This window comes from Sorex fumeus, unplaced genomic scaffold (assembly GCF_029834395.1).
Source record: "Sorex fumeus unplaced genomic scaffold, SorFum_2.1 ptg000072l, whole genome shotgun sequence".
Taxonomy (NCBI): Eukaryota; Metazoa; Chordata; class Mammalia; order Eulipotyphla; family Soricidae; genus Sorex; species Sorex fumeus.
Genome location: NW_026606129.1, coordinates 33,847,499 through 33,865,933, shown reverse-complemented (window position 1 = coordinate 33,865,933; position 18,435 = coordinate 33,847,499). Strand labels below are relative to the sequence as shown.

The window sequence follows — 18,435 nt, the reverse complement described above, 5'->3', positions numbered from 1 at the left end:
CATTGACCATTACTCATCTGCTTTCCATTCTCATGGTACTGTATTTTCCAGAATGCCACCAAAGTAGAATCACAGGGAAAGTAGACTCTGAGTCTGGCTGCTTTCACTTGGCATTACATTGCATCCAGTAGTACCAGTAGTACGGCATTATAGGGAGAACCACTCATTGTTTACCCATCCATTAGTTAAAGACTATTTATGTTGTTTTGAATAACTGCCAACATTCACACCTCTTTTTCTTATTAAGTCTTTTTGGCCAAATTACATACTTTAAAAAACATGACAAGCAATATATTCAATTATTTCATTTTATCTGTTTTTCAGAAAGCACTCTAAACTCTGCATCAATGAGTCATTGTCCTAGAAGGTTGCAGCAGTTTAGTTGCATTAGAGAGTATTGTGTTACCCTTCTGTGCAGAATCTCAGCTTCCAGGAAACAGTCAGTTTCTCCTAAAGTTATCAAGTAATTAGCCAAAAAAAAAAAAAGTAGCATTATTTAACTCTTTACTGTCCCAAAAGGAAGACATGTAACTTGACCTGACAGGTCAATGCTGTCATTGAACTTAAGAATAAATCAGAGTTGGGTTGGAGAAAACCGACCAATTTAACTAGACACAAACTAAGAAGGCTATATAGTTTTCCTCTTTGACTCTGAGAGCTGTCAAAGTGCTTTCATGTTTTGTCCGGAACTGGTATCTTCCTTGAGAAGGGATAAAAACTGCTTTTATGATGAGGGATAAACAAAATTCTGTAGTTCATGGATGCGGTCTCAGAACAATTTTAGATGAAAGCAAATTGTATCAGAAGGGCAAATTCCTATTTTATATAGATTGTCACATTTGTGACCAGAGACAAATCACACAGACATACTCAGAAATAAAAAGGGAAGGTTTCTATATATGAAGTAGTGACTGATTCCTTGTATTTGGGGAGAAATTTTGTTTTGCAAGATGAAAGCTAACCTTTAAAAAAAGAAACTTTTTAAAATCTGACTACAAATGTACACTTTCTTCTTTGAACCATATATGTTTAGAGCATAAGGAAATGTTTTCTTTTATAGTTGTTCATTTAGCAACAGAATTCCTGGTAACATAGAGATTGCAAACTGAAGGACATATATTTAGATGAATTACAGGTTCTAAGTTGCATGTAAAAGGGAAAATCCAGTCCTTATTTATAGTCAAAAGAAACTCAGACATTCGATTTAAAGACAAAAACATTCATTTAGACTTCAGGAAGATCTTATATGTCACATATATTGTTGAGTTCTTTCTTGAACAGAATGATATATTTTCTATTTTACTATTATACTTTTTATTATGAAACTATTTCATTGAAGTAATATATGCTTCAGATGTTCATGATTAAAAATCTATATCTGTAACTCTACATCTGTAAATTGCATTAAAAACTAGAAGTGTAGTTCTATTATAAGCTCAGCAATTGTTTCCCTTTACCTGTTCTTTTTTCCTTTCTGGAAATTATCAATTGGTTTTATAGTATAAAAGTTTGTTTTTGTATTTTAGCTAATTTGTTTGCTTTCTCTATATTTCACATGATCACTTGACTTCCCATTACTCATTGATTGGCTCGAGCAGGCACCAGTAAAGTCTCCATTCGTCACTGCTGCTGCGTGCTAGTGTAGCCCAATGGCATCTGTTCATTCTAGGAACATGAAGGGCCTCAAACAGATCATTCAGGGTCTTGACGAAGAAGTCTGACCATCTTGTAGGTGGGCAGCCACGCGGTCTTTTGACATCCCATGGAATCCAGTCGGTAATGGCTGTAGTCCAGTGGTTGTCTCCAAATCTCATTACGTGTCCAGCCCATCTGATTTTTGACACCTTGGCAAAGGAGACAGCGTCTCTGATTCTTGATAGTCAACGGAGGTCAGAACTCCAGATTCTTTTTCTCATTTGAGTGAGACGTGATACTCCAAGCATAGCTCTTTCGATTCCTCTTTGGGAGACCCAAATAGCGTTCTCATCCTGTTTTCGTACCTTGGCTAATGTGTTGGGCTGGAGCGATAGCACAGTGGGTAGGGCATTTGCCTTGCACGCAGCCAACGTGGCCGACCTGAGTTCGATTCCTCTGCCCCTCTCAGAGAGCCCGGCAAGCTACTGAGAGTGTTTCGCCCACATGGCAAAAGCCTGGCAAGCTACCCGTGATGTATTCAATATGCCAAACATAGTAACAAGTCCCACAGTGTTACTGGGCCCACTTGAGCAAATGGTTAATGTGTGGTGCTATTAGAACGATGTCATCAGCGAAGCGGAGGTGATGTAGTTGCCAAACCTCTATCTTCACTCCCATTCCTTTGCTTTGTACTTGGCTGACCTGGTTCACTCTCATATATAACATATGGTCCCCCTGAATACCTTGTGGTTTTCAGTGATCCCTGAGCACAAAATCAGAACCCTGAGCACTTCCAGGTATGATCTATAAACAAAAAAAATAAGAGGGAAGAGGAGGAAGAGAAAGCGGAGGAGGAAGAAAAAGAACGAAAAACAAAGCTGTTAATCTGTATTTGAAACTTCAGTACTCTTATACTCACTGTCCCATGGAAGGGCCATGATAGAACTTGTCTCACAGTGACATATGTTCAAGACATTAATGAATTGACTTGCAAAAATGGGTATTCTCTTCCTTGTAGCTTTTTATGGTATTTTCACCTTCAGCTTTGTGGACTGTCTCCTGAGGGCAAAAAGGGGAACTCTTATTTCCTGGACTGTTGCTGCACTGACTTATGCCCTACTTAGAAGGAAGGGACATTAAACACTCATTGAAATTTTTTCATGGTGCAGGGAGGCTAGTCCATCTCTTAGACTGGAATGTATCCATTTAAATTCTGGATGTTCATATTATTCTTGCCTTGAATTCTACTTTCAACTTTGATCCTCATTGCAACCCTGCTTCAGATGATTCAAGATGTCCCTAGACTATACCAAGAAATTTGACTTAATGGTAAAGACAATGTAGCTTGTTATAGTTTCCAGAAAAAGTTTTGAGGTAGATACCAGGTCTAAAGTGTATTTCACACCAGCTCTTTTCATGAATTAGTTTTTAATCCAACTTAGGAGAACCCATGTCAAGCTGACTTATAGGATGCATTTTATTTGGAACCAGAGTGTTTGAATAGAGAATCTAAAACAAATCATGTTTGGGGATTGTTCACAAATATATGTGGTGGAAGAAAGTCATAGAAGCAGCCCTGCCCATCTCTTTGAAGTTTTGATTTCACTCACCATTGCAAAAATCAAGTTCTTTATCATTTCTTGGCTCAGAGCAGGATGTTTTAAAAGGAGCCAGATAATCACAATGTTTTATGCACTTTATTCTTGAAGGGGTAGATTTAACATATTATAAAATATTTTTCCATTTTGATCATGGAATTTAGAAATAATATCCAAGGCAAAATATAGTTTAGCACCTTTTATTTACAGACTAGAAGTGGCAGTTGGCCTTAAAATGTTTAAGTAGTGGAAATACAATGTAAAGCAGTAAAGTATTTCATTACCGAGGAAAATTATACATTACTAAATTTTTTATAACAGTGAGGCTCATTTGTTTATATTGTTTTCTAGGGTTACTTTCAAGCAATAATGGCCAAGAGGAATATTTCCATTAGAGATTATATGCTTTATGAAGCCTAAGATATTTACTGTTGGAACTTTATAGAAAAACAAATTTGCCACCCCAGATCTAGAATAACTAACATCAAAGTATAACTACTGAATTATCCTCTTCTATATTGCTTCCTTGATATTTATTTGCTTAACTACAGATAGCAATGACTAACTCTGGCATGACTATAAGCTATGTTTTGGGGGATACAGAAGAATTATAGATACATTAAGTTTAGTATAGATTTAAAAATTATATGGGTAACTTTGTATAGAGAAAATATATGTATAATTTCCTGTATTTGATATATTCCCCCCTTTAGGCAATATATTTAAAAATCTGCTTATAATAAAGCCCCTGTCATTTATTTCTTTAAGTTATTAGTCTTCTTGCCTACCCATGCTCTTTGTAGATTTCAAATTATTATAAATTTAGTCTCCTAGTTTCAATAAACATTTTGGCAACTTTAAAGAAAATGCAATGCAGTTTAATTAAACTAAAATTAAGAAGACAGCTATAAAATCTGGAATTGGATGCATATCAGTTTGTTCATGGTTTAGGGAAGAATTTAGCCCAATGCAAATTTCTCTGAATTTGTCAGAAACTGGCCTTCTGCAGTAATAGTACAAGTTAATGGTTACAAGTCTTGGCTCCTCCTCTTCACTGGATTTTTCTTCTGACTCTCTTTAGGCAGCTGCCTAAATAGTTCACAGGTCAAAATGGACTCTTTCCCCCATATACCCAATGATGGGTTATGTAAGAAGATCCTAAAGCCTATACTATTTTGAGCCATTGACTTTTGTAATTTCTGGACTAAATTTTGAAAACTGAGAAAGGGACTTCCTGCTTGGGTTTATGCTTTCACTAAAAAGCCATTATAATATCAGCATTTCTAAGATTTGACTATCAGGAACATTTAGGTAGATGGTAGCACAGTAGTTTAGCAGAATACAAAACTCCACTTAAAATGTTCTGAAGACCATGTCCATATGAAGAAATCAGTATAAAAATAAGCTCAAGGTTAATGATTAAAATAATGAACACCTCCATGGAACTAAAGAAGTTAAAACAGCACTATTCTTTCAAATGTGGTCCTAACCTCTATACAGATTCATGAACTGGGGATTAGCAGCCTGCCTAGGCTCCGTATGGAAATTGCTAGCTAATGTTCAGAAAATTTACGGCAACCTAACAGTAACTATGCTGTTGAATTTTTAAATAAAAACAAAATTGGGCTCATAGTTTTTTGATTTAGTGTGAATTTCCCTTAGTAATTAGAAAGGAGCTTAATTTTTTTCCACCAAAGTATGTCTGTAATGAATTGGAAAATAAAATCCTTCCTCATAGACTGTTTGAGAAGTATACTTTCATAGAGAAAAAAATGGTATCATCAAATAGGTGATAGATTTTTACAATTTATTTTACAGTCATTATAATTTATTTTAATAGAAGTCTGTAAATGTACCTGACTCCTTGGCAGAGAAAGAGAGAGGTTTTCTCTCTTTTTCCTTGAGTTTAAGCAACTTTTAAGTATCAAGTACTATTATATGCTGTAGGGGTGTGACGACAACTTTCTGTTTAAATGACTAAATCATTGCTGCAACATAATTTAAGGGGAAAAACAGCAGTCCTATAGAAATGTGTCGATTAAGTTTCTGTGCAACCAAATAGAAATGTCAGGATCTTCCTCCACTTAAGATGCAGGGGCCAGTGCACTGAGGCACGAGAAAAGAATTTGATTTACAATTTGAAGAAAAACCAGCAGTAAAATAATTGAGAGCTGGAAAGCAATCTCACTCCTGCCAAATTGCTTTCTCCCATGCATGCTCCATTTAGGGGTGATATTCGAATACTTACATTTAGTTTGTGCATATTTTCTTTCCCCTGTGAATATTCCATCCTGTCAGATTAGGACTGTTTCTCTGCTGTGATCAGCAAAAGAGAATATTCAAGTTACTCAGTTTTGAGTTATGGAATTTTTTTAATGATTAATTTTTTAAGTGGAAAGGTGATAAACTTGTTGGGAATGAGAACATTCTTTGTCCCCAAATTGTAAAAATAAAAATTTAATTTGACACACTGTAAGGTATAGCAGCAGCTACAATAATTTGTAACAGGTTTGCTGACTCTGAATGGTAGTTCTCTTATAGCTTGCTTTCTCCATTTATTTATAGAAAAAGGTGGTCAGCCCCTCTTACCTCTTTGTAATTACTTCTGGAAGTTAAGCTTATATTCATCAATACATAAATAAAAACATGTGTCACTGTCAAGACCTTATTTATCTATGTGCCATATAAATGATCATTTATAATTTTTAAAAATTCGGAGGTAATTTTTGATTAGGAGTTTGACTTAGGAGTTTGATTCTTATGCCATGTGCTTTGCTCATGGGAGGTACATTCTTAATGTTTTACAAACAAAACTTAGAGATCAGAAACATCAGAATATCCCAATGAACCTCTTACTCTTACCTTTCTCACATTATAAATTGTTTTTGGTTTGCTTAAGTTAAGTGTAAATGTGACATTTGTTTTGATAATTACCCTTAGTGAGGCTCTGGCACGTGATGAGTTAGAATCAAAATTCCAGTTATCTCCAATTATAAGACACAAAATATTGTGGGAAGGAAAATAGATGTTTTGAAAAGTAAACAGGAATAGACAGTGTAAATTACACTTGAGCCAAGAATATGCCTGTTTTAAAATTTAAATTAATGATAAAAGAGGCAGATAAACCCTGGGTATCTAGAAGAGAATGGAAATGAATATGAAGAATGAAAATGAATATGGAGGGACACTGTGATATCACTTCAGCCTGCACCCCAATGTATTTTTGAATTGAAAACAAATAGCAGCTGGAGCTATAGCATAGCAGATAGGGCATTTGCCTTGCATACGGCTGACCCGGGTTCAATTCCCAGCATCCCATATGGTCCCCTGGGCACCACCAGGGCTGGTTCCTGAGTGCAGAGCCAGGAGCAACTCCTGATAATCACTGGGTGTGACCCAAAAAGCTAAAAAAAAAAAAAAAGTTGCCTTCATTGCTGCACTGTTCACAATAGCCAAAATTTGGAAAAAACCCAAGTGCCCAAGAACATATGACTGGTTAAAGAAACTTTGGTACATCTACACAATAGAATACTATGCAGCTGTTAGAAAAGATGAAGTCATGAAATTTACAAACAAGTGGTTCTACATGGAAAGTATCATGCTAAGTGAAAAGAGCCAGAAAGAGGACAGACAAAGAAAGACTGCACTCATCTGGGGAATATAAAGTAACAGAATGGGAGATGGACACCCAAGAATAGTTGAGATAAGTACCAGGAGGTCTGCTCCATGACTTGGAAGCTGACAGAACATGCTGGGGGAAAAGGCAGCTCAGATAGAGAAGGGAAAACCAAGTAAAGGGTGTTTGGAGGACTCACTCAAGATACGAGATGCGTGCTGAAAGTAAACCATAGACCAAACACAAGGCCACTCAATACCTCTATTACAAACCACAACACCCGAAAAAAGAGAGAGAAAAAGGGAGTGCCCTGCAAAACGGCGGGATAGGGTGGGTGTGGGGGGAAGGGCTACTGGGATCATTGGTGGTGGAGAATGGGCACTGGTAGAGAATTGGGTACTCGATCATTGTATAACTGAAATCTAAGCACCAAACTTTGTAAGTGTACAACTATACCTCATGGTGTTTCACTAATAAAAAAAATTATTCTGAAAAAAAAATACCACTTACATTGGACCATAGTTCTGCATCTCAGTGACCAAAAAAGATAGAATTTTGGAGTTGGAAATGAAATCTGGTGGATAGAAGTTTAAATTACACATGATTGTGAACACACGTGCACACACATACATGTAGCAATGGTACACATCATCTCATGGAAAGAATGCCATGTACACATAATTAAGATAGCTCCACTTAAACACATCTTTGTGTCTCCATCTTTTCATGTGAAGCTCCTGCTTCTCCTAATCAAGTAAGGGTTTTTGAATTGGGGGTTATTGCACGAAGGACTTCTTGGAAATTAGATTCTGTCACATTCAGTGCAGTTTTCTTTTCTTTCTTTCTTTCTATCTTTCTTTTTTTCTTTTTTGCTTTTTGGATCACACCCAGCGATGCACAGGGGTTACTCCTGGCTCTGCACTCAGAAGTTACTCCTGGCGGTGCTCAGGGGACCATGTGGGATGCTGGGAATGGAAACTGGGTCGGTCACGTGCAAGGCAAATGCCCTACCCGCTGTGCTATCTCTCCAGCCCCCAGTGCAGGTTTCTTAAGTTTCATAGTGAGCTTGGGCTCTTGAGAGAATGTTTGTGCAGACTCAACCTGAATGTCCAAGATTTCATTAAAAGCCTACCCATTTCTCTTAGCATGTTCTAGTTTGATAAGAAAACCGTATAGCAATCTCCCTTTAACTAATATTTCAAAAAACTTTAATTTAGTTTATCTATAAAGCTTGGGGCAACAGCATAACGGGTAGGGAGTTTGCCTTACACATGGTCAATCCGGGTCTGATTCCTTCATCCCTCTGGGAGAGCCTGGAAAGCTACCAAGAGTATCCCGTCCACACGGCAGAGCCTGGCAAGCTCCCCATGGAGTATTTGTATCCCAAAAACAGTAACAACAAATCTCACAATGGAGACGTTACTGGTGCCCGCTTGAGCAAAATAGATGAACAACGGGAGGGCAGTGCTACAGTACTACAGTGCTATCTATAAAGCAATCTTTCAATACTCACCTTCTACTTGTTTATGTATTATTTCACCAGATTTTGTTATTCTAATAACAAATAACACTAACCTAAACAGCTATGAAAGAAAACTAATGTTTTGGGAGTATGGTGCCACCAGCAGATCAAGCTGTATCTGTGAGGCGAGTGCATCAGCAGCCTGATGGCACCGTCAGACTTTCAGATACCCCAAAATTGCTGCTGTGCCTTTGGCCAGACCCCAAATACTTGGGGCAAAGTTTACCAAGAAAGTAAACAGCCAAAAGTGAGGTATGTGGGAGACACACCCACAAACCACCTCTGGCTCAGCTATATAATTGGAGGCATGGCCTCTCTGATTCCTGATCAAACTGCGTAATGGCCATGATTTCAGAGACTTAGAGATGAATCTCGGAACCCAAAGGCTTTTGGCAGAAATACGTCCTGTTCCTGCAGTAGGTTACTGGCACTGGACCATTCCAGGTGGGAATAGGTTTCATGACTTGACTGTTCCCCCTGGCGGCCCAGTGACTGCCGTCCTCCAGAGTGCACTGGACAGGCAGGTTTGGGCCTGCAGTGACAAGATACACGGGGCCTCACCAGATGGGGGTGAAACTGGCCCTTTCCTCCCCATCCCAATGATACCCCGAGTCGCCACCTACAAATGGTCTCTCTGGCTCCTGATCAAGCTGATTACTGACCATGATCCCAGAGACTCAGAAACAAATCTCAAAACCCAGCATCTTTTGGCAGAAATACATCTGGACCACATAAAAGGTGGCCACTGCCTCAGAGCTTATTGGAAAGCCAGGTATGAGTCAGCGGTGATGGGGCAACTGCAGTCTCATGGGAAGGGGTGTAGTACTGGCTCATCATTCACGCCCTACCGAGGTCATGAGTTGTCCCCCCATAAGTGGCTCTCTAGCACAGCTATGACTCCAGAGGCAAAAGGACTTAACTCAGAGCCTGGCAGTTTGTGGCATAAAAGTGAATGGATCATGCATTAAACTACAGTGCCATGCCTCCCTGGGAGGGAAAGGGTGTTGCTCCCTTCCACCTCCCCCCCCCCCCCCCGGCAGCAAGGTGGCCGCCACCTCAGAGCTTATTGGAAAACCAGGTATGAGCCAGTGTTGACGGGGAAACTGCAGTCTCATGGGAAGGTGGGCGGTACTGGCTCATCCTTCATGCCCTACTGAGGTCATGAGTTGCCCCCCACAAGCAGCTCTCCAGCATGGCCATGGCTCCAGAGGCAAAAGAACCTAATCCAGAGCCTGGCATCTTGTGGCAGAAAAGTGAATTGACCATGCGTTAAACTACGGCGCCATGCCTCCCCGGGAGGGAAAGGGTTTTGCTCCCTTCGCCTTTTTCTCCCCTGGAAGCAAGGTGGCCGCCACCTCAGAGCTTATTGGAAAGCCAGGTATGAGCCAGGGGTGAAGGGGCAACTGCAGTCTCATGTGAATGGGGACGGTACCGGCTTGTCCTTCACACCCTATTGAGGTCATAAGTTGCCCCCCGCCCCCTGCCCCGAGTGGCTTTCTGGCACAGCCATAACACCAGACACACAGAAACCAATCTCGTAATTATCTGGCTCTTTGCAGAAATCCATCATGGCTGCATGGCATTATATGATTCTCATAACCTGCTATAGAAAACAAAGTATTTCACAATGCCTTTTCAGCAATTCTGATTGTTGGGGGGAGAAATTCTAAACAATAATGGTGCATCTTTTGTCGAAATAATGAATGTAAGTAGAAATCATCTGTCTCACAGGCATTGGGAGGAGTGGGAGGCGGGTATATTGGGGTTCTTGGTGGTGAAAAATGATTACTGGTGAAGGGAAAGGTGTTTGATCATTGTATGGTTGAGATTTAAACCTGAAAGCTTAGTAACTTTTCCTGCAGTGATTCAATAAATAAATATAAGAAAAAAATTATGAAAAAAAAGCAAGGTGGAGTTTATGCCCAATTCAATCAGCTAATCAGTGGCTGAATAAATAGCAGTACTCCTACATTAAAAAAAATAAACTGATGTTTGGCACATACAAATTCAAGGGTTCCAGTGAGATATGAACAGGTATACTGTATTGCACCAGTGCATATACAAGTAGAGTGCAGCATAGGTACAGTGGAGAGGTGTCTACTAACTTTTGGCTTTCAGCATCCACTGGACATTTGTTATTAAGATTTGCAGAGGAATTAGAGATGATGTTTGTTTAATCCTGATTTGTGTCCCTAAAAAGATCAGAATAAAGTATCTGACATGTTTTCAGAAATGTATTGAAACTGAGAATTCACAATTTTTCACTACACTAACTCATTTCCTATTTATCTACTTTTTCGTTTTGTTTTTTGTTTTGGGGGCCACACCTGGCAATGCTCCAGGATCACTCCTGGCTTTGCACCAAGGATTTAGCCTGGTGGAGCTCAGGGATGCTGGGGATCAAACCTGGATTGGCCACATGCAAGGCAAACTCTCCACCCACTATACTAGCGCTGGAGCCCCTTATCTACTTTATCTGCATCCTTTTCTCTTTAAAATACTGACATTTTCTATGGACTGAACATGTTTGCCACTCAATGCCTCTTTTGCAGACCACAACACCCAAAAGGAGAGAGAGAACACAGGGGATTGCCCTGCCACAGAGACAGGGGGGATGGGGGGATGGGGGGATGGGGGTGGGGGGATATTATCCATGGTGGTGGAAAATGGGCACTGGTGGAGGGATGGGTATCTGATCATTGTATAATCGAAACCCAAGCACAAAAAATTGTAAATCTACAACTGTAAAAAAAATAAATAAATAAAGGGAAAAAATTTAAAAAAATACTGACATTTTCTTTTAATATTTCCTTATACTACCAATCTTTTGCTAAAATGACAAAGTGATTGCTGTTACCTGGCATTTCATTTGCTGTTGTTGGCACAGCATAATTCATGTTTTATAAGGGTTTCAGTTATAAAATTAATGAGGAGAGGGAAAAACAGGATTTAGGTAAAATTACTCTTGCTCATGCCTTGGGGAGACATTGTGGTTGACTCCAGCATAGTTTATCATCAGAGGTTTGAAACACCCAATTCTTTTCATAAGCTTTGAAACAGATCAAGATTATGTTGAGTGTCAGGTGAAGCAGTTTGGCTTGTCTTGAGGGAAGTGTCTAACAAAATATAGGAAACTTAAAAATTAGAGTGGGGTGGGAATGATACAATATGAGAGAGGCACAAGGGAACTGAGATTTATGACACTTGTCTACATAATACCTTTTAAAGCACACCAAGTTGAGTGTCATTTATGTATGCATGCCTTCCTCAGGAGGAACAAAATTTCATCTTCCTGGGGATAGAAACTCATTATATTCTCTTTTCACACATTCACCTAGGACACACTAGGACAGTTTTAAAGAGTTAAAATACAGTGGGACACTTTTGCTTGTGTTTCCAAAAGAGGAAGAATACATTAGTTTTCAAAAATTAACTTTACTATTTTTAAAAGTTTTTAACCTTCTTGGTGGTCACACTGATTTGAAAATGAGCTGTTTTCCCTTGTGATTCTTAAATTGTACTACTTTCTGCATTTCTGCGAACATTAAACCTTTAGAAATATTAACACATTTGGATTATCAGGGCTCATTGTTCTCATTATCTCTAAAACCATAGGCTTCTTTATGTTATTTCTAAATTTACACCCCTGAATAAAAGACAATATATTTATATTTCACATATGTTCCATTACTAAACTAATAAGTGTTAATAATCAGATTAAAATTACACCTAATACCTGGATTAATATTTTCTTTGGTATCATAAATTCATGAATACTTATTTGTGGTTTCTTTCCATTTATGACAGCTTTACTCAATGTGCATGAACTGGAAAACTCTTTAGTTTAGGTAAATTTGGGAATACATCATTTGACAATTTTGAGACTGTGATTCCCAAAGGCACATTAATTATTTTTTTAAAATTTGTATTAGTGAAACACCATGAGGTACAGTTGCAGACTTACAAATTTTTGTACTTGGGTTTCATTATACAACGATCGAGTACCCATCCCTCCACCAGTGCCCATTCTCCACCACCAATGATCCCAGTATCCCTCCTCCCCCTCCTCCTCTCCATCTCACCCCACCTCTGTGGCAGGGCATTCCCTTTTGTTCTCTCTCCACTTTTGGGTTCTGTGGTTTGCAAAAGAGGCACTGAGAAACAATCATGTTCGGTCTATAGCCTATTTTCAGCATGCATCTCCCATCCTGGGAGGATCCTCCCAACACTTTTATTTGGTGTTCCCTTCTCTATCTGAGCTGCCATTTCCCCTAACATGTGTCGTTGGCCTCCAAGCCATGGAGTAAACCTCCTGGTACTTATCTCTGCTATTCTTGGGTGTTAGTCTCCTAATTTGTTACTTTATGTTCCCCAGATGAATGCAATCTTTGTAGGTCTGTCCCTCTCTAACTTCACTTAGCATGATACTTTACATGGAGTACCACTTGTATGTAAATTTCATGACTTCATCTTTTCTAACACCTACATAGTACTTCATTGTGTAGATGTACCAAAGTTTCTTTAACCAGTCATCTGTTCTCGGGCACTAAGGTTTTTTTCCAGATTCTGGCTACTGTAAACAGGGCTGCAATGAAAAAACAAGTGCAGATGTCACTTCAACTATACTTTTTTGCCTCTCTGGGATACCCCAGGAGTGGCATTGCTGGGTCAAATGGGAGCTGAATTTCTAATTTTTTGAGAATCATCCATATGGTTTTCCAAAAGGAAAGGCACATTAATTTTAAAAACTTTTTTCCTAACTATTCCATTTTAAAACATTCAAGCACACTTAAGGGTGAGCCAGGTTACTTGGTAAAAGAAAAAGTCATATACCCATTATTTGGATTTAACAGTTAATAAGATTTCTCCCTAGCTCTGTACCTATATTTACATCTGTACTTACATCAATGTCTGAAAAATACTCATGTAAAGAAATGTGTAGGTGTATTTTTCTTTCATTCATTTTTCTTGAGTTAATATTTGTTGTAGGAGTTTAAATATTTATATGTTTTTGGTTATTTAATCTATTTAATCTTCAAAGCCCTGCACCTCAATTCCCTCATTTTTATGTATTACTCACAGACATTAGTAGTATCTCCCTTGGGGTGGGGGATTTGTTGTGACAATTAAGAGAATTAAAAACACTTAACTCACTGGAATCCATCTTCACTTGCTGTAATTTCCCAATAGAGTATTATTATTCACATTGGCCTACTGTGCACATGAGAGTGGTACCAACGCCAGTGGATGTCAATGAATATCAAATGACTGGGTACAGTGATATTGTAATCCTTCATGTTCTGGTCTTTCATCTTCTCTCCTCACTTCACCATTGCAGGTTGCACCAGTTATAAAGGAGAGGATGATGAAGAAGGGAAGTTTGATGCTTGGCTACCAACCCCACCGGGGGAAAGTCAACTTCTTCCGCCAGGTGGTGATCAGCCCTCAAGTTAGCAGAGAGGACATGGATTTCCTCTTGGATGAGATTGACCTGCTTGGTAGAGACATGTAGCTATGGCTTTTGTCACCCAGAGTCATGGATCCTGATCTAGGGAGTGTTATCATAGGATCATGGGCATTGGGGATACATAGGAATTTATAGTCCTTCTCGTAAGAAATAGGAAACATGCTATTTCAGGCCCAGTGAAACCAAAATGCAATGCAAATAGTGTTAATGATTTGTAGTTACCAGAGTACTGTTGACTCTATAAGGAAAAAATAGAAAATTGATTTCAAGAATTGTTTCTGTGAGAGAGCCTTGAAAAGAATTTTAGTAAGTATCATGTCTGACCTGGAGTCTAAGCTCTCATTACATGTTAAGTAACATATAAATTAATTATTATAAAGAGCAGTCCTAAAAGTGTCATTCCTAGACTGGTAGCTTCAGCATCACTGAGGATTTGTTAAAAATTTGGATTATTTTGGGACCAGAGTGATAGTCCAGTGGTAGGGTGTTTGCCTTGCAAACTGCTGGTCCACGTTCAGTCCCTGGTACCCCACATGGTTCCCCAAGCCCACCAGGGGTGACTCTCAGTTCCCCCACAGGCCAACTGAATCAGCAGTGGGGTGGGGTGTTGGGTGGGGGACCAGTGTCCTGTGTGAACCCTCCAGGTGTGTAGGTAAAATATATCAACCTATGGTTGAAAATTTATTTAGATGGAATCATCACTGATATTTTGCCAGCGAAATCTGTCTACTCTTTCAGGGGGCCATTGAGCCAGTCTTGGAAAATGCTGTGGCATCTGACACACATTATAAGGTTATCACATGCTAACACTATTTTTTAAAGAGACTATATGATATCTTTATGTTGATAGATTTTGCTGGCTAAATATTCTAAAAAATCAAAATGAACTATTTTTATCCTAATTATTTAAATTAGAGATAAGAATATAATTCTGTGGCATCTGTGGCACACATTTTAATAACACCAACATGGTAAAGCTATTTTTTTAAAGAGACTATATGAGATTTTTATGTTTGATAGATTATTTATGCTGGAAAAGTAGTCTCAAAAGTCAAAATGAACTATTTTCTATTCTACTTATTTAAATTAGAGATATGGATAAAAGTCAGACACCAATAAATGCAGTCGATTTAATTCACTATACTAGTGTGTCATTCATTAGAAGCAAGTGTCTCTATGTATATTTAAATATTTTTAACTATAGTACCTGTCTTGGCTTTAATGGCCTGTTTCTTGCCTTGCTCTCTACTTATAGACAATAACCAGAAAGAAATGCTAGATTATAAAATATTACCTTTCTCAAGCATTGAAATGTAAGTGCAATGGCTGGTTAAGTCCTTTATGTTTGGCAGAGAATCTGGGAATTAGGGGCCTTCCAATGCACTGTAAATTTCTCCTGTGTATGGATGATTGCAGTTCTGTCTTTGATCCTGGTTTTAGATTTCAAGGAGAGTATTTTTGGCTCAAAAGTAAGCAGAATTCCAAGTTCTAGTTGTAGAGTTCAACTGGGTAAAATTATGAGTCAAATTAGATCTCTCCTTTGGAAGGCAAATAATTAGACTATCCAAGTATTAGATTTAGCATAGTCAGTGAACTTTTCATACTACCTGAATTTGTTATCTACTTAAAATTTGAAGACTATGAAACAAACATATCCTATTTGCCTTTATTCCTTATTTTTGCTTTCAGGTATGTGGTGTCTTATTATCTTGATTGGTCAAAGAATATATTGTAATTTTTTACTGAATTACTTCAGTCTCTGGTGATAGCTACTTATTTGTGTGTTTATGTATTGGTGTATTACATTTTTATTGCCTTTTTCTTTTAATTTCTACATAGAATGTGCTCGACATTGATGTTTGCAATTATTTGAGTTTCATGATATAAAAGGCAATTTTAGCACTCATTTAGTATAGTTGATTTTCCTTCTCTTGTCATCTCCTCTTTATTGAATTGTACCAATACATTTTTAAACTTGAACAGGGCTTGGTTAGCATTTTAACTAAATAATTGAGACAGTAGACTAGAAGCTTGTCAGTTTCTTAATTAACACCTTGAATAAAATGGAAAACATGTTAAAACAAAGTATGGATTTGTCTCATTTAGTCTCTCTTCATCTACTGTGAAATTCATGAAAAAATATTATAGTCACAGCATAGCTTCTACTGTGCCACTTCTTTATAGAAATGACATTCTCTTGATCAATGAAAATAAACCATTACCAGAGCCTTTAAAAATTCCATGATTTTTCTTTAAAACATTTTTAAAAAATATTTCCTTAAAATGTTCATATATGCCACATTCAATCAGGTAGTTAACTGAATGATCAAGAACAATTACATGATTAAAGGTTAACATTTCTGCATCAACTCATTTTTAAAAGTTGACAATATGCCTGCTATGTACCAGGCAGTTACCTGGAGGTTGGAGACATATTGTCAACAAAATTGACCAAGTTCCTACTTTTCTGAAGCTTTCCATGTAATTGGCACAGACAATCAACAAGGAAATATGTAATTTCAGGTGATGAAAAGTGTTTTGGAGAAAATTCAATATAGCAAAATGATATAAAAATGAATTGGGATGTGCTAATGGGAAAAGTCTAATAAAAATCCTCTGATAAAGTAACACTTGAATGAAGATAAGGTAAATAGGGGAGAGTACAATGTGAATGTCTGAGAAAGAGACTTATACATGGATGGTTTAGTAAGTCAAACACCCTAGGAGCAGCATTTCTATAGCATTCAAGAGCCAACTTGGAGGTAAGTATGTCTTGGAAATCAAAGGGATGATGTGGTGGAGAGGTAAATAATATCAAAGAAGCATCTTCTACTCAGTGCAGATGGACACATATTAGAGAAACTGAGCAGGGCAGTGAAATGATTAAATTTGAATTTTAGTATCCCTCTATTAACGGTTTGAAAAGTAAGGTATAATTTGATATAAATGAACTAGAGACCAGTATGAGGCAGTTTCAAGATGATAGTTTACAGTAGAGTTGGGTGTAGTAGAGTTGTAGTGAAGGAAGTGGTGGTTAGGGGTCTAGTTCTGAAACCAGTTAAAGGTAAAGTTGATAGAGTCTGTTAGTGGAGTAATGGAGTGGGTATTTAATGAGAGGAAAAATTTAATGAGGAAAAAAGAGTATTCCTCTATTTACAAATAGACATTTTAAAATTTTTTATTTTTATTAAAAACACCATGATTTACAAAGTTGTTCATTATAAACAAAGTTGTTTTAGGCATTTCCAATGTCCAATATTAATCCTACCACCAGTGTGACCTTTTCTCCCCAAGTCCCCATTTTCTCACCCATCCCCACTTGCCCCCTCAGGCACATACCGAATTTACCTTACATTACTTGTTCTAACAAAAGTCTAAGAAATGACAAATATAATGATCAGAAAATAAATCAGCAAGAGCCAATTTGTGATATTTTACTTTAACCTATGTAAACAAAATAAAAATAAAACCCTTTAATACAATATAATAAAATGCTTCTTATTTACATAAGTAAGTTTTAAACTCTGTAGTCAAAGACAACTGCATTAAATTTTATTTTACATTTGGATCTAATTATGGTAATAATGGCTCACCTGTGATTAATAAAACCTTTAAAGAAATTCTGTGCTAGTGTATTTTGTAGTTTAAATGAAATAGGTAAGATCTACTTACATAAATTTCCCCCCTACATTTCTCACAATGGAGATGTTACTAGTGCCGCTCAAGCAAACTGATGAACAACAGGAGGACAGTGCTGCAGTGCTACATTTTTATAAAGTGATTTGCAAACTAATCCATAATAATTTGTTACAGGCATTCAATATTCCAACACCAGTGCCACCACCATTGTCACCTTCCTTCTACCATTGTCTCTGATATTTCCAACCACCATGAAGCCTGCCACCATAACAAGCCCACAATAATTTATTTTATATTGCTTATTATCAATAAATTGCTAGTGGAATGATCAAAAAATATTTTCTTAGAAGAAAATTAGTGTAAATTGTTGTACCTCACCACTGGAGGAATTAAGTCCTTAAATGAAGGATAGCTAAAATGTTGTTACAGGTTAAGCCTTCTATGTTTATGTTGTGTTAGTTGAGATTGGTTGCTTTTTACATGACATCCCATCCTATCTGGTGTGGAACTACTGGATTATCGGTGGTGCAGAGTTTGGAGATATCACTCAAACACTTTCTCTAAATGGTTCATAATTTGTAACTAGTGATACAGCTGGAGTAAAATTTTTAACTGGGTGGTGGCTTTGTGGTATGGATAGAACTATCTGGGCTTCTGAAAGTGAGGGAGGTGGCAGAACATAGCTCATCCCAACCCCCCAAAAATTAAGATATTTAAGTCACAAAGGTCTGCATACCCAAATTCTCAGCAGGTTAATTTCTGGGTGAGACTCATTCTTCGGACAGTGGAGTCTGCTGGTAGCATGGCAGCATTTTGCAGTGTGCGAGCAAGCTTCTGCTGGGGCTCTGTTTGGGCCCTCAATGGGCAAACCCACCCCCTCAGTCGTAGCCTGAGTGGGTTTCAGAGAAAATTTTTTGCAGCAAGTAAATCTCTTTTGAGAGAGAATTATTTATGAGGC

The 18,435-nt window shown here is 37.8% G+C and overlaps 1 protein-coding gene across 2 annotated transcripts in view; it reads left to right on the top strand.

The window, feature by feature from the left end:
* GADL1 (glutamate decarboxylase like 1) overlaps positions 1-13,919 on the top strand; it is a 222,509-nt gene extending 208,590 nt beyond the window's left edge. For both annotated transcript variants that reach the window (XM_056129603.1, XM_056129602.1), the window contains one exon: positions 13,710-13,919. In XM_056129603.1, the coding sequence (XP_055985578.1) occupies positions 13,710-13,883 (174 nt within the window). In that variant the 3' untranslated portion in view covers positions 13,884-13,919. The remainder of the gene's footprint in view (positions 1-13,709) is intronic.
* The last annotated feature ends 4,516 nt before the right edge of the window (positions 13,920-18,435 follow it).